Consider the following 15747-nt stretch of genomic DNA (forward strand, 5'->3'; position numbering starts at 1 on the left):
CCGCCCGGCCCTGTGCGCGTGCGCGCCCGCCCGCCCAGCGCGCCCGCCCCCGGGGAGCGCCCGTGCCCGCAACAGACATGGCGGCCGGGCCCCATCCGCCCGAACCGGGCGCGCGGAGGCACGTGCGGACCGGCCCAGCGAGACGCGATTGGCTCCACACCCGGGCGCGGGCTGCGGCGCTTCCGGTCTGGCGGCAGGCGGGCTGCTGGGCCCTCCCGCGGCCGCCCCGCTGCCCTGCCCCGCGGCCCTGCCCCGCGGCCCTGCCCCGCGGCGCCGGGAGGCCCGTGCCCGCCGCCTGCCGAGCCGGGTCGGTCCATCTCGGCGGGGCCAGGGCGCGCCCGCGCCGGGACCGCGCGTGGTTACTCGGGCGGGGTAAGAGGGGATCGGGAGCGGCGCCTCCCGCGGGGCAGCGCTGCGGGGCCGCAGCGCGCGCTGGGAGCTGTAGTGCGCCGGGCCGGGCGGGCCGGGCGGGGGACGGGAGGCCCGGCCGGGGCCTCTGCGGCAGCCGCTGCCTCCCCCCTGCCGGCGAACCGCTCGGGAGGGGCGCTGGCAACTTGACATTCATGTGGGGTTTAACTGTAATCGCTGCCAGCGGTGCTGCTCTGCCTCCTCGGCGGCGGCGCTCGCGAGGGTTGGAGGGTCCCGTTCGACAGAAGTTGGTCAGAGTTTGGAAGGTGTGAGGGAAGCAGCGCAGGAATCCCGTGCTGGCACTGCCCGCGGGATGCGCACTGGGATTCCTGACCTGAAGCTGTCGAGGTACCTTGGACTTGGTGTTTGCTAGCGTGCAAATAAGTGTGTATGTGACGGGAAAGCATGGAGCAGGTCATGATTTTACAGTGTTATTTAAAAATTTTATTTTTAGAGAATCTTCTGACTTGACTTGGATGAAGGCAGGGGGAAGAAAACCTGTGGGTTTTGCCAAGCTGCATCAGAGTTGCCTGTCTGCCTGTGACACACTCGTCTTCAGAGCAGCCAACAAACAAATTATAAATTGCAAGCCTGCAAAGCGTCTTCTCTAGAAAGAAAGATAACCCTCATTTTGGATGAGTTTTCTCACACTCTAAGAGACTGATTTTTGTGGGGAAAAAAAAAGTTGCCATTTTTTACTTTCATAAGGGCAGAAAGGACTCACAGAGCAAGTATTTTTGAACTAAAGCTTATACAGCTTGACAGCCCTTGGGCTTCTATATTAAACATTCCCAGGAAAACTGCATTTTCAATTTTTTAACTTCAGTGAGCTAATATAGTGAGACAATTTCTTGTCATGGCACTTTTTTCTCAAACTAGTCAACAGGGTTTTCAGGCTTTGCTGTGGAAATGTCGTATGTTCTGGCCTGTTTCAAGATGCCAACAACTGTTTCCTGTCTCTTTCAGCATCCCCAGCAGGGAAAAGGTTAACTATAACTATTTCAGTTTTATGACATCTTCTAGCACTGCTTTACCAGCGAATCCCGAAGGAACCGATGTCATTCCTACCAATAAAATGTCTGAAGCTGATTATGAAGAAGAAAAAGGATGGGATGAGGAGACTAAAGAAACGTCTGAAGGGAAACTCCACTTTTCTTCCTCTGTTGGAGCTCCAAAGAAACAGTTAATGAGTCAAGTTCTGTCAAGGCATAAGTTTACATACGTGCAGCCTCCAGAAAAACCCTTGCAGGTTGAGGAATGGAACAGACTGAAGGAAACCTTTCGGTCACCTGAAATATTTCATGAAGTCATGTTTAACAGTATGATCAGGCACAACAGCCCCATTGATGTGGCCAAGTCCTTGCTGACCCACGTGGCACAGAGTAACGGTGACATTGCCTATCATTTGTTGGTCAAGTATCTGGCGTTGTGTGTCCAGCAGGGGCAGACTTCAGAAATTCGTGATGTGTATGATATAATGAAAATCAGATTTAAGATTTTAGAAAGTGGGGCTTACAACCTTTTTATCAGGGGGCTGAGCAATTCAGATCAATGGAGAATGGCCTTGACTCTTTTGGAAGAAGTTAAAAAGAATATGGTTCCCTCACGGACAAACTATGAATCCTGCATCAAAGCAGCTGGCCGTCACCAGGAAATGACCCTAGCATTTGAACTTTACCATGAAATGTTGACTAAGGATTTGGTGCCAACCTTGGACATCCTGCAGGCCTTTTTTGACTTCAGCAGGGGGATGAAAGGTGCTGAGTTACAAAAAGAGCTGTTTGGTATCCTCTTATATTTGAGAGAGAACCAGATATACCCTCACAAAACATTTATGCGGAGTATAAAGCTGTGGTTTGAAAGGTAAATAATGTTTCGATAGCAAGCTCCAGTTCATGAGGATGGGATTCAGATTATTCCACAGATCGGCTCTAAATAAGACCCCTCCACATCTCATTTTGGTTGTTGATTCTCCATTGTCATGAAAAGATGTGTTTTATTTTTGCACCAAGTGTAAAATTCTCACTGATTTCTCCTTTTCTTGAAATATTTTACCTGTTAAAAATATTATTCCTTGGTACAGAAAGCAGGAAATAGTGATACCGATGGCTGTCCAAAATATCCAGCTTCATCTCTTTCTGGGGTTGGTGCACAAGGAACACAGAAGTATAAGGGTTTTTTGTAGAATCTGTCAGAATGTAGGAGTAGTAAATTATTGGAACATTAGGTAGGTTCTTTCTGTAAGGGAAAGAATGAGGCAATTTACCTGAGGTTAAGTGAAGACTAAGTGTTGACTTTGTATAGAATAACAGGAAAGGAATAATCCTGATAGGAGGCTCTTTGTTTTAGCACAGTACTTAGCAGAATGCACAGTTGTCTTTCATGAGTACTGACGGTCAGGCTCTGCAAATTGCAACCAGTTGTACTGCACATGCACAGTGTAGTTCCCCTGAGCCTACTGCATATTGGTCTTACTGTTGCATGTGAGTCCATCTGTGACTTTCTTTTTTAACTGTTGGCTTTGGTTTATGTGACCTACACAACCATTTTACAAGTTAGTCTTCCTGGGCAAGGAGGAGTATTTACAGCAGTGTGATGGCAGGTGTGGGAGTGGTGGTGATGATGATGATGAAAATGATGGGGAGTCAGAAAGTCTCAGTGCAGCATTTAGGTATGAGCAGGTCTTTCTTATTCTCTGAGGATGTCTTTTGCATAGAAACCTTCATTCCTGCTTTCCCATCTAGTTTCTGAGGTGTTTTATGAATGTGTAGGGCAGCAACTTACACATTGTCAGTGCAGCCTGGTTATTTGTATGGTTCTGAATATATAAGGAAAACAAACTGGGGAGGGCGATACTGTTATTTATCTCTGTGTTGTTAAATTCTGGTTCTTTATATGATATTTTAAGGTGTTGCTAAATTATACGTGAATCGTCGTATTAGTTCTTTGCAGGGTAGATAATTGATCAGTCTTTCATTTCTAAATGTTGACCAAAATAGAATTATTCTTTATCTGTAATTCAGGTATTTTTGAATAAAAATCTAACGTTTTTATTTATCTTTCCCTCTGAAATTACTAGTATACCAGGAGGAAACTGGAGGGGACACTTGACCAACATCAAAGACAGGTAAATGTAACATTTTATTTAAAAGCAAGATATTGTCTTGATTATTCTATCTTGAACTCTTGCATAAGTATAAAAATAGTTTTCCTTGTGTAAGGAAATAGTTTAATTCATAAGAATATGAACCTTTGTTATTTACCCATGATTTCCCATGGGTACACAAAGACTTACTTTATTGGTTGGCTTTATAATACCATTGTTTAACACAATATGTAACAGAGCAGCTTTGGTGTGTAAATGGTGTCTTCTTGAAAACTGATACTATTCAGACACTGCAGTTAATTTGTATAGGTGGAAAGGTTCCCTTTTCCCACCCGATTTTCAGTGAAGGCAAAATTATTCTGATGTTAGGTTTTGACAATAATTATTTGGTTGTGTTTCTCTTACATAACAGTTATCTTAATGTCTGTAAATTCTTATTTTAAATGTTATTCTATTTGAAATCTAATTCTGTGTTTTTGTAGCAATTTGGGAACTATAAATATATTAATTACAAGAATGTCTCCAATGGATTATGGGGGTTTTTGGTGGTTTGTAGAAATAAACTGTGTTGCACACTCTGAAGTAAAAGCACCAGTAGAGTCTGCTGCTGTTGAAGCCCATGAAAGAACAGCATAACTCACTGTCCTAAGAGTAGAGGTTGTTCACTGTAAGATGGATTATAATTATGTATGTGTGTATTACTATATTATGATAATTCACCAAATTTAGACAACCTTTTTCATCTTCTGAAGTTTTAAAACTCTTAAGTTGATTGTCTTGATTAAGAGGTAGCTTGCTATCTTGTTATCTTACATTTTACCATGGATTCAGAATCTGTGAACAAAGTGGTGACAAGGTGCTAATTGATAGGTATTTTGTGATAACTGTGCAAACAATTTTTATTTTGAAATAAACAAGTTTTAGGTAGCCTACCTGGAGAAGTATTCAAATAAAATTAGCATTACTTAATGAAAATAATGTAAGAATTTTATTATATTTAAATTAAGTAGCTGCTGACGGAAAAGATCCTTAGGACTTAAGAAAGAAAAAAAGAAGTTTGAGTTTTGTTGTTTGGGTTTTTTCAGGGGATATTTTTTGTTCCTGATCAAAAAAGGACAAAGCCGTTAAGGTATCTCTGAAACTCGTGGTGATTGTTTCTAGGCTCATCTCTGCAGGCAACATAAATGGTGTCTTAAAAACATGAGAGTCTTGAGTTAAAAATCCAGAAGAACTATATTTTTCCTGAACTGAGTTTGATAACTTAATAGGATTATTCTGGGTTTGAATAAATACTGTTGATTGTATCTACAATGTTTATATCCAGGATATTTTCTTCTTCCTCTAACACTGAATTCCTAGTTTGTTTGAACTGAGATAGAATCTTGAATTCCCTGCAAACAAACCTTGAAGTTTGCTGGTCAAGTTCTATAGAAAGCTGCAACTTAGGTTTTTGAGGCTGTGTTAAAACTACTGTAACATTTCTGACCTCGTGCTTGATACACAGATGCCATGATACTCCATGTCTCTCTCAAAAAAGTAGCTAAATGGCCAATTAGCTGTAAGGACAGCTAAATAACCTCCAGAGGGGAGAGCCTTCAGTGTTGGAATTTCTTGGCATGAAATTCTAAAATTATCAATGAGATATTACAAAAATTGCAAGGTAATTTTAAAGGTATGGTTGCAAAGAAGCAGCAGTTAGACTAAGGGTCCAGCCTTGCAAGTTGCTGGGTGTTCCTTGTACCTGTTTTGCTTCTGCTCCCTTTGGGAATCTATATTGAGAATTCACAAGAATAAACTGGTTTCTGGAGCTTTAGTTGTTGATAGGTGGTTGGGGTGGGTTGATTTGTTTGGGTATGTGAAGGTTTTGGCTTTTTTCAAGTAACCTGAAAGTTGTAGTTGCAGAAGGATCCAAGTCAACTATGGGACAGGTCCTTTAAGTTTTAGGCTTAATGATTTTGAAATAGTCTCATAACAGTTTGTTAGGCCTTCATTGTCTGTTGCCAAACTGTGAAGTTCCTAAAAGCAATTAATTGTATTTAATGATAACTTCACAGCTGTATGAGGAGCTGGTCTCATTGCCTATGTTAATATGTAGGCTAAGCCTGCAATGGCCATGGTGGGTTGAGCAACTGGAGCATAGTCTGTGTGCAGCAGTGAATGCCCATTGTTGAGGTTTCATGCATAACGTTTTTTGATTCAGTAAATGCACTGTCAGCATTGCAGTTAATGCAGTCTTGGCTTATGGTATGTACTTTAATGTATATTAAAGATCAGTTGTTGGGAGAATGTAACATTTCTGATTGCCGTAGGTTTAGAAAACTACAATGACAGCTTTGGCCTCTCTAGGCTATCTCTGTGGAGACAGCCAGGGGACAATAATTCTTTCAATTTTAGCACCCTATCTCAAATCCTACAATTCGGTTCTGAGATTGTGCTTGTGAAAAAGATGATATTTGGGTGGATTTGGAGAATTGTTACTCCTTCAGTTCAGACAATGCCAAGATGGGTGAGTATAGGCTTCTGAACAGAGTATGACAGAGAGGAAGGAATGTGAAATGTCAACAACATGTCCTGCATACAAGAGAAGCTTAAGTGGGAACAAGTGGCTAAAAAGTCAGTGTTCATAAGCCAGGAAGAACCAAAGACCCATTCAAGCTAAACACCATTTTATTGCCTGTTGGAGAAGCTACTACGTTCTACTTCTTTTCTTGTTAACTGTGGCTGGAGTGTCCAGTCCAGTGGTGGAAGATGCAAGCTGGATCTCACGTTCAATATTCTTGGCAGAAGTGCCTAAGAATAGACATGACTGGCTGTGAATTTCCTTACAGTATGCTCATGTCCTTTCTGATTGTTTATTTAGTTACTGAAGAGTTAAGCTTGGAAAAACTTCTTGGAATTATGTGTGTGCTATGCTAGAAGTCTGTAGGAACAAAAACCCAACTCATTGCAGTTGTTGGGTGTAGCCCATAGCACAGTGGTTGTGGTTGGTTTTGATAGCCTTTCCTGGTGCTGGGAAGTTTTTGCAGCGCTAGGTTGGTCAGAGAAAAAGTTGTGCCTCTCGACTGGCATGAATCAGTGTGTTCTCTGCAGCATTGCTTCACTTGTGGTATTCTGGAAAATTTTTCAGGGTCTGTTATGACATGCCAGCACTCTTCTTGAGGAAATGGAAGCGTTTGAAGTCTGTTTTTTCGCATTCCCTATTGTTCTGCTTTGTAATCTTTTCTTTTGCTATGGACTTTCAGTCTCTTTGGTCTTTTAGTATTAAAAACATGCTTGGACAGATCAGCAGAGAGTTCTTGTGTGTGTTAAACACAAAACAAGGTATGATTTGGGATTTGCAAAACCACAATTGTTACCATAGCTGCTGGCCCCGTAACAGGGAAACTAAGACTACCAAGAAGTGGACAATGTGAATGATGAAGGAAACTGTCCCAGTACTGCATGCAGTCATACAGTCACTGACACAGCTGGGTATAATAGAGTGGTGTTTTGGTCTCTGGGAAATGAACACTAAATGATGGTGTTGGTTGACTGTAGCTGCAGAGCTTTGTCATCTGCACCAGTCCACATTTCTAGATCCATGTGATGATATTTAGCTACAGAGCAGGGACTGAAGTTTCTTAACAATAAATAAGGAAGTAGTGATTAGTTACCAGGAGATAGCATTTTAAAGCTGCTTTCTGTTTGGGTGCAGTCAGCCTGGTATTAGACTGTCTCTGATGGAATTGGACATCATACAGACAGGCAGTGCCAGTGGGACTTCGTGTTGCTGAGGGTTTTCAAAACAAGCTGTATTTCTGTTTTAGTCACACCCTGCTCGCCGTCTGTTCATTTTGGCCACCTTGGACAGATCTGAACAGTCAGCCTAGGAATAAAGGGGAAGTCTGACAGCAGAAGACAAGTGAACAGAGAAGGCAATCTCGCTCTTTATTTGCTTTTCCAACCATACAGCAGATTTATGTTACCTTTTCTGTATTTCTCTTTTTTTTTTTTTTTTTTTTCCTTCTTTTGGATGGGATCATTCCTACACCTGTGGCAGGTTGATTTTTCCAAACCATGATAAACCAGGCACAAATAGCTTAGCTTTTTTGTAGGAACAGATGGTGTCACAATAGTGGAACATTTCACTGGTACATTTTCTTGTTGTGACACTTTGGAATGAATTAATAGCTGGGTCAGTGCAACTGCATCACCTTCCCACATTGAGATCTGGGCTGTAGGTATCCGTGGTGACTTTGCTGTGTAGTACGGAAACTTTCAAATATTAGAGATACGGAAATTTGTGGTAATGCTGAGAATTGAACTCTTATCTCTCAAGGCCTGAATAAATGCTGGTGAATATTTAAATACTTTTTTGCTTGTTTTGTGGGTTTTTTTCCATGCTCATGCGGAGTTTTGGTCCTAAGCGCTCAAACTTCTCTAGTTTTGTCTTTGATCCTGATCCCACTAAGTCACATCAAAATATTTCTGTTGACTTCAGTAGGTTTTGGATGCATCCCAGAAATATTACAAATAATTTTCTGATTATGGTACTATGTTGGAGTTCTTGTAAAGAACTGTGATCTTACACAAGACGCTCAATAAGTTAGTAAATTTAAGGTATTTCTTTTTTGTAAAGCCTTTATCCTTTAATTTTCTTGTTTCATTATTATTACAGCGGCAAGTGCCCAGTTTGCAGCCATCAGTTGGAGGATAGTGACCTCACTGAAGAGGAGTATAATGATCTCAGAGAAAAAATAATAAAGGATGTGATACATGGAACTGACACTTTTAGAAAGACAAGCCCACAGGTAGGTCTTGCATGGTGTCCGGTGTAATACACAATTGTTCAGGTACTTTGAAAACACCACAAATGTTTTTTTCTTTGATTTAGACATTAATAGGCCATTCAATACTGAAGTATCCTGTGTACCTTTTCCAGCTGTGTTTATAAAATGGGTCTAAATCTTGACCTTCGTATGATCTTTGTTGTCACAAAGATGACAAAGATGTTGTCCTGATAATGGATACCAAAATAAGTAAAATGTAATTTGTTTTTACATGAAAAAAATTAAAAGGTATGGAAATATTTTAATCTTCTGAAAGGTAAATTTTAAATAGGGAATAAAATCCAGTAACCAGAACAAGACATCTAGTATTTTTAGCTTGTGAAAAAGTAGAAGTCCTAGTGTTTCTTCAGTTCAGTGTGGTATCTGAGGCTTGTGTATGTGCTGCAGATCTCGTTTTCCACCGGGCACCTGTTTGCCAGAAACAAGAAGAAACCAGTTACCATTTTGTTCGCTCGACTGTCACAACCCACCAGCCAGCCCGCTGCCCCTTGCACTTTAAAGATACACTTTCGTGTCGGTATGACAGTGCCCATCAGGAGGATCAGGCTTTCCAAAGGCCAGTGGCAGAGGGGATGGACAATTCGCAGGCACTGGCGCCGCGCTCCGCCAGGGGGAGCCCGTGCCACGCCAGGGCGGGCTCGGCTTGATGTTGGCGGGTGTTGTGTGGGTGTTGTGTGGGTGTTGTGTGGGTGTCCCTTTGCTGCCGCTGGCACTGGCCCGGAAAATGTGGAAGAGGGCAGCAGGTTTAATTCTTCAGGGTCTCTGCAGGCACAGACATTGCACGTGTGTAAGTTAAAGAAACTTGAAACATCTCCTGCTGGGGTGCTTGTACATGCAGCCTATTGTTCAGACATCTCAATTCCACAGAGGTTTTCTCCTCAGTTCAGGACTTTTAGTTCATATCGCTGTAAATTGTGCAGGGAGTAAAACTATCCTTAAAAATGTAGAAATGACATAAAATTTGTAGGGGATACTGATGTTCTATAATATTATAAGATAAACAAAAGAGTGTGTTTCATTGCACACTGAACAGCTAACTCTGTCCTCTGAAAGCCTTTGTGAATGTTGTGGTTGAGGTTCATTTATTAAAGAAAGCAACAACAGCAAAACTTTCATTCCTTAACTGGCAAATTGTCTAGTCCATGAAGTTTCATTTATGTGTCTTGGCTTGAAAATTTCAAATTTGTCGTGTACACAAGGCTAGATTAGCAGTACCGGTTGAAGGCAGGGAAATTAAGGAAGGGAGTTCTGGGTAACAGGACATTAACTCCCAGGCTGAGGAGTGCTGGAAATTATGTTCTTCTTGTCTGAGAACCTGATTGTTCAAATGAATGCAGTCTAGTGAAACAAAGACTCAATACACTATTGTAAGTTTTTATGTCAGTAGATTGTGTTAGACCATGTAATAGCTGAAATTCTGTTATTTACCATTCTGGGGCCACCCACTTGCTAGTTCCAAGTTGACCTTGTTCCAGTTCCTGTTGTCAGGCAGTGACCAGGAGGCTGAATGGAGATGAACTTGGTGTGTTTACTATTGGCTATACAGTTTAAAGCCCGCTTCCTCAGTGAATTTTGAGCACGGGTGTGCACGGGACAGAGGCAAAACACCACTGTGATGTGCCACAGGTTTCCAAAAATAAATTTGGCACTTTTTAGTTGCCTTTGTGCTGTGAAAGCAGATGTGTGGTGATGAAAACATGCTGCCTATTTTAAGTATGCCAGACTGTGTGACTTCTTCTGCAGCCAGGGTTTTCCAGAGGGGAAACTAGGTGAAGAGGCTGAAAACAGAATGTAAGCAAGTATATCTGAGAGGGGGGTTTCCATTTTCCAGTCTTTTTTTTTGTAGTAGCTGCAATTCAAACATAAAACATTTTAGCTTTCTATTCCTTCTTTTCTCCTAATTAGTTTTCTTCAGTGCTTCTATGTTTTCTGCAATAAAATTATTATTCAGGGAAACAGTTTCAGTTGTTTTGAGCTCTGAACATTTTTTTTTTCAACAGTGTTTCAAACTGAATATGTAATATGTTTGAAATTATTTTTTGTTGATTGAGGAGTAGTCTTTTGTCATACTTTTGGAACAGTATCGTTGCTTTATTTGATTTTATTTCTCACTTAAGAGTAAATGCAGTCAGTAGAAAATTAGGAGCAAAGATTTGGTTTGTTGAGGATCCCCCAAAAGTAGTCTGTTGTGCTGATCAAAAAAATACTTTTTGTAATTAGTTTTAGGCAAGAAAATCAAACAACTAAGGTTTGTACATCAGAATGCTAATGAGCACTATTTAGAAATGTGTTGAAAAGATTATTTTCATGAACTATAAAACTGATTATCTGTGGTAAGGAAATACTTGTTACACATTAAAAGAAGACGTATTCAGCTCTTTATGCACAGCTACTGAAAGATGTATTAGGATGTCATATGATGATTTAATGTAGCAAGCTGCAACCTTAAAGACTACTGTAGAAAGAAAACAATTGTAACATGACTCATCTTTTGTAGCAATGTCTAGCTTATGTTTTCAGTCAGATGCCTGTTTACTCTGGCTGCATATAATTGGAAGCTATGCCATTGAGCATGAGCTGATATAATTGGTGTACTGAGAGGCAGAATCAGCTTTTGCTGAGAGGACTTTCTTGTTGCAGCTGCTCCCATCTGCAGTAATTTTATTCCCTTCATACCCCTGAGAAGCCTGAAACAACAGTTGTGCAGGGGGAAGGAAGCGTGTAGTAGATGTGTATGTGCTGTCAAGAAGGCAGGAAGAGATGGGTCTACGGGCATGGAAAGTCCCCCACACTAGATCTGGGCAAAGTGTCTGAAGGGGTTTTACATATTCTTCTGGAATATAAGAGTCTGGAGGGGGAGGAGGAAGTGACCCATTCATCTCAGTGTTATTTTTTCAAGTGAATGAGATTGTGCTGTTTACATGGAGCCTTGAAAATAAAGCCCTGTCTCTTAACTTTTAGAAGAGCCCTGCCTCTTCTTTTCTGCAATGCTTTGATTCTCCTTCCACATGTGCATATTTTCCAATTCCATGATTTGCCCCAAGGTCTTGTGTGATATATGTCAGTCCTGTTCTGAATGCAGTAGTTTATTATTTCCACAAACTGTATGTACTCCGAACTCTAAGGAAACTGTCTAACACCATTTGCACTAACCCCATCTGGCAGAGCCTTCACTCCTGAATTCCCGCATGATCTTCTCATTCTTCTGCCTGCTTTGTTAACTCTCAGCTTGTGGTCAAAGTCAGCTAAATTGCCTGCACGTAAGCTGTTTCCAAGGTGAGCTACCCTTACCTGCCCCTAGACGCCTGGGTTATGGCTGGCTGTCTTGCACCTGGATGTCATGGTTTCTTTGCCTGAGATCAGGGAGACAGAGAAGGCTTGTTAATTCAGTTAGGCTTGCTATGTCTCCTGAGGGGCTGAAGAGGGAAAGATCTCTTCCCACTAAATGGCTAATACTGTGTGCCACAGCCCAGGCTGTGTGTGCTGTTTGCCCTGTCTACCTCTATTGCCATATATGTTGCGTCTTCCCTGTCTCTGTCAGGGAGCAAAAAACTTTCTGAGGAGAGGAAACATGTAAGGAAGAAAAAGGCTGGGTGGAATTCTGTGGGTTTGTGTTCCCCCTTCCCTCCAGATACATACTACATTGCAGTAAAGGGATCAGATTCCCAGGGAAGTGTTTGTCCTTTGCAGGAGTGCAAAAATTTGGCATGTTCCTGAGTGCTGCAAAGCCCCTTGCACTGGGATGGGGGCTGTTTTGGGCTTGAACAGTTCCTGTGGTTTCTTCTCAGGTAGAAATGACTGAAACTGCTCTTGTCAGTTCTGTGGCAGGCTGAGTCACTTTGCTAGGGCTTGGTTTAGAATGACAGCACTTGGATTCAGAGCTCGCTTCTGTGAGAACTGTGCTGGCTGAATGGAAATTTTGCTGGTGCTGTCAAGGGTTGAAAGCTTTCTGTAAGTTCTGGAGGGGGATATAGGGACAATAAGCTGTAATTAGGAGTAGGATTAGGGTTAAGGCTTCAAGATGATAGAGATTTCTGAGCTTGCTTTATTTTTTCTTCTTTTCCTTCTTGCCTTGCCTCCTCTCCCCTCATCTCCTCTCCTCTCACCTCCCCTCTCCCAACCCCTCCCCTCAGAGGCCCAACTGTAGGATGGATGCTGAGGTTGGCTTAGATGAGCAAGTAATAACTAATTTTTGGATGCGTATGAGTTACTGGTTTGTGGGTAAGCTGGGATTTCAGGATGGCAAGGCTGGAAGAACCTGTTATTGTTGAATCTTTAAAGTCCTGAAAGTGTGGTTCGTGGGAATTAGTGTTTTGGACAGCAGGTGCTGGAGAACTTGAGTTACTATTTGAGTCTTGCAAGTTCATTAGGACTGAGTGACAGCTAATGCCAGTGGATATGAAGGATCTTAATTGGGTATGTGTTGGTGTTGGACTATGGATAAGACTAGGGTAAGGGCTGATATTTGGGACTTAAAATACTTGAAGCACTTGCTTATTATGGCTCTGGTTAGGCCAGAGCATGATACTGGAGGTGCCATCAATAAGGACAAGTGTGTTGACTAGTCTGCAACAACAGTGGTTAAAAAACTTGCTTGTAGCTGTTGTTTGATTATAGGATGGCCAGTGCTGAACAGTGTAATTCTACAGGTCTTGCAGAAAAGCAGATTGATCACTAAGTCCCATTGTTGTTTTGTGGCTGATTTTTAGTTACGGAAAGGATATGGTCATTAGGTTGTAAAGAAGGATAGGGTTAGCATTGCAGTTAGAATTAAATACCTTGATACCAAGCCTGGAGACTGCTGGATCATGAAGATGTGCAGTCATAAGTCTAGGGAAACCTACAGAGGTGAGACACAATCTTTGCAGATAGGGTTGAACAGCTTTTTTTTTTCTGTGTTTGTTGTTTTTTTTTTTTACTAGATCTCTGCTAAGTATGGGCCACTGAACTCAGGATCAGGTTAGTATTCGGTAGAGCAGGATCCTACATTTCCTTAAAGGCCAGGTTTGCTGCTAGATCTTATAACATGCACAGGGACAGAGGAGAGCTTGTCTGAGTGGGGCTCAGGATTAGCTGTGGGTTTATTTCTGTTGCAGTATTTTACTAGAACTAGAGTTAGTTTTGGGGTTAGAGAGAACACTTGTCTCAGAGCTTGATCTGTTCAATCTTGTAGGTCTAGTGTATTAGGTCTCATAAAGACAGGTGATGAATTCTGGTGGGTGTTGAAACAATTGGAGTAGTAAGTGTGCCCAGAGTCTGAGAGCGCTGCAGCCCAAGCTGCAGCCTTTATCCTGCTTACTTTCTGTACTCCAGCCTCCATTTAATTCAGGGTGGGTGTTACACTCTTCTTGTGATATGATCTGCTAGAGGGAGGGAACTTCTGGGCGGAAGGGAAAGAGGCAGACCGAATAGGAAATAGGTGGTGAGAGACAAAGGCTGTTGGAGTTCTCTTGCATCTTCCCTTACCCTAGAGGCTCTTGATAATGGAAGAAAACAGAAGCGCACAGTCTTTTGGCAGGAGAATAAAGACTTGGCTGCTTCTTCAGCAGCAAGAAATACATCTAGATGAAAACATTATAAATTTAGTGCATATTTCTTTCCTTCAATTACCTCAGTGTTAGAGAATCTTTCTTGGGGGTGGGTGAGATCTTCTGGGGTGGTCCACAGTCCTCCTTTTCTCGATTCATATAGCAACAAATGAGCTGGGGTTTTGTTCAGGTCACTTGGTCTCCTTTGCCATCAAATGGTTATGCAGAAAAATTAGGCCACCCTGCAACTCAAGAATTCTCGTTTCTTCCAAGGCACTGACAAAACTTGATTCCTTGTCCTCTACAGTCTTTTTACTCTTTGTCACCTCTGTAATTGGAAATTCTCCTAACATGATACATTCTTCATATTCCAGTTAGTGCAATAAGTAAGAAAAATCTGTGGGGTTTTTTTGTTTTATTTTGTTGTTTGTTTTTTAACACCAGTTCTTGGTTAAAATACAGTTGCTAACCTTAACTTTTTTTCACCATATATCACCTGAAGATCTTGCTAAGCAAACTACAAATGTGGTTTGCTGATGCAGTGATTTTTCCCAGATCTATATCTTCCTTACATTAGCTAGAATATATAAGAATAAATTGAGAGAAATAGAAGAAGTCTAAGAATTTCACCAAGATTTAAGAATGGCATACCTTGATACAGTATTTCTTTTTTCTTGTTTGTTAGCTCAACACAGAGGTAGACAGGGCCATAAACATGACATCAGAACAGTAACTTTTAACTAAAGAATTAAACCAATCTGAATTATCTGAGCAGTTGTTTTTTAAAGAGATAGTTTTATCAGGAACCTCCTGAAGACACAGTCCTTTACTTTCAGCTCATGCATTCCACTAAGTAGGATCTTGACGCATGTTTACACAATGCAGACTGCATGTGCTACCATCCTTTTTTTAAGTGTTTGCTGTCTCTGAATATGGTTAAGTTCTCTGATAATACTTCTAAAGTAAACTTAGTGTGAGGACTTGTTGATTTAAGATCCTTTGAAATGTTACCTCTCAAAACTTGAGCATTATTGAATGTTCCTTTACCATTTGGTCCTTTGGTCCATTACCAGAAGTCCTTCTAATTTAAGGAGCTGATCTCCAGCTGTGGTCAAAGACAGGTTCTGATGCTACAGAGGCCCATGTGGAATTGTCTCATATAGAGCTATGTTATAATTTATGATATTTAGATTAGCTCTTAGGATTTTATTAGATTTATTTCAGAACATCAGCAATTTGAGCAGATGTTTTCATTACATTATGATGATTATTTAAGTTGATACAGTTCCTCCAGAAATCTGTAAATTATAAGTGCACTTTCTTCTACATGGTTTCATCTTTCTGATGCTAAATTTAGGGGGTTTTGTAATTGTCATTGTTTTATCTTCTTCTGTGCCATCCCCTTTCCTAAATATCAGTAAAATACTTTGTGTATATGGGAATTGATACAGAACTTTGAAAGATGCTGCTAATTTTTTAGCACGGCCCTCTGCTTTTTCTTTTCTGCCTCTTCTAATGCTGTTTTAGTAGCTTGTTAGGAAGTCTTGTGACAGGTTTTTTTAAAATCTAATTAGTGCTGTCTTGTTCTTTTTTACCTACTTTTTCATTGACAAGGAAGGAGTTGCTAGAGATATTATTTTGCAAAAGGAGGATGCCTTAAATGCTACCACATCATATTATTCCAGAGGGTTTGTGCAGTTTTTAGTGATCAGTTCAACCATATTACAGTGGACAGATGCTGGGTGTGTAGGTTTATAATTCTCTGGATTGTTTCTAGAAATATTAAAATAGGGGTAGAACATGTGGTGCCATTCAGTGGCACAGAACAGTTGCTGTTTCTCTTGACATTGCAAATAGTGGTTATCATAAGCATTTG

The 15747-nt window shown here is 41.3% G+C and overlaps 1 protein-coding gene across 3 annotated transcripts in view; it reads left to right on the top strand.

The window, feature by feature from the left end:
• The first annotated feature begins 187 nt into the window (after positions 1–187).
• The window catches only part of PRORP (protein only RNase P catalytic subunit), a 47879-nt gene continuing 32319 nt past the window's right edge, over positions 188–15747 (top strand). The window contains exons 1-4 of one of the 3 annotated variants that reach the window (XM_051620630.1): positions 188–372; positions 863–2271; positions 3488–3535; positions 8172–8304. In XM_051620630.1, the coding sequence (XP_051476590.1) occupies positions 1265–2271; positions 3488–3535; positions 8172–8304 (1188 nt within the window). In that variant the 5' untranslated portion in view covers positions 188–372; positions 863–1264. Of the gene's footprint in view, positions 373–455; positions 757–862; positions 2272–3487; positions 3536–8171; positions 8305–15747 lie in introns of those variants that run through there. The other 2 variants (XM_051620633.1, XM_051620632.1) reach the window with 2 other exon arrangements.

The sequence above is a fragment of the Apus apus genome, chromosome 5, assembly GCF_020740795.1.
Source record: "Apus apus isolate bApuApu2 chromosome 5, bApuApu2.pri.cur, whole genome shotgun sequence".
NCBI classification, from domain to species: Eukaryota; Metazoa; Chordata; class Aves; order Apodiformes; family Apodidae; genus Apus; species Apus apus.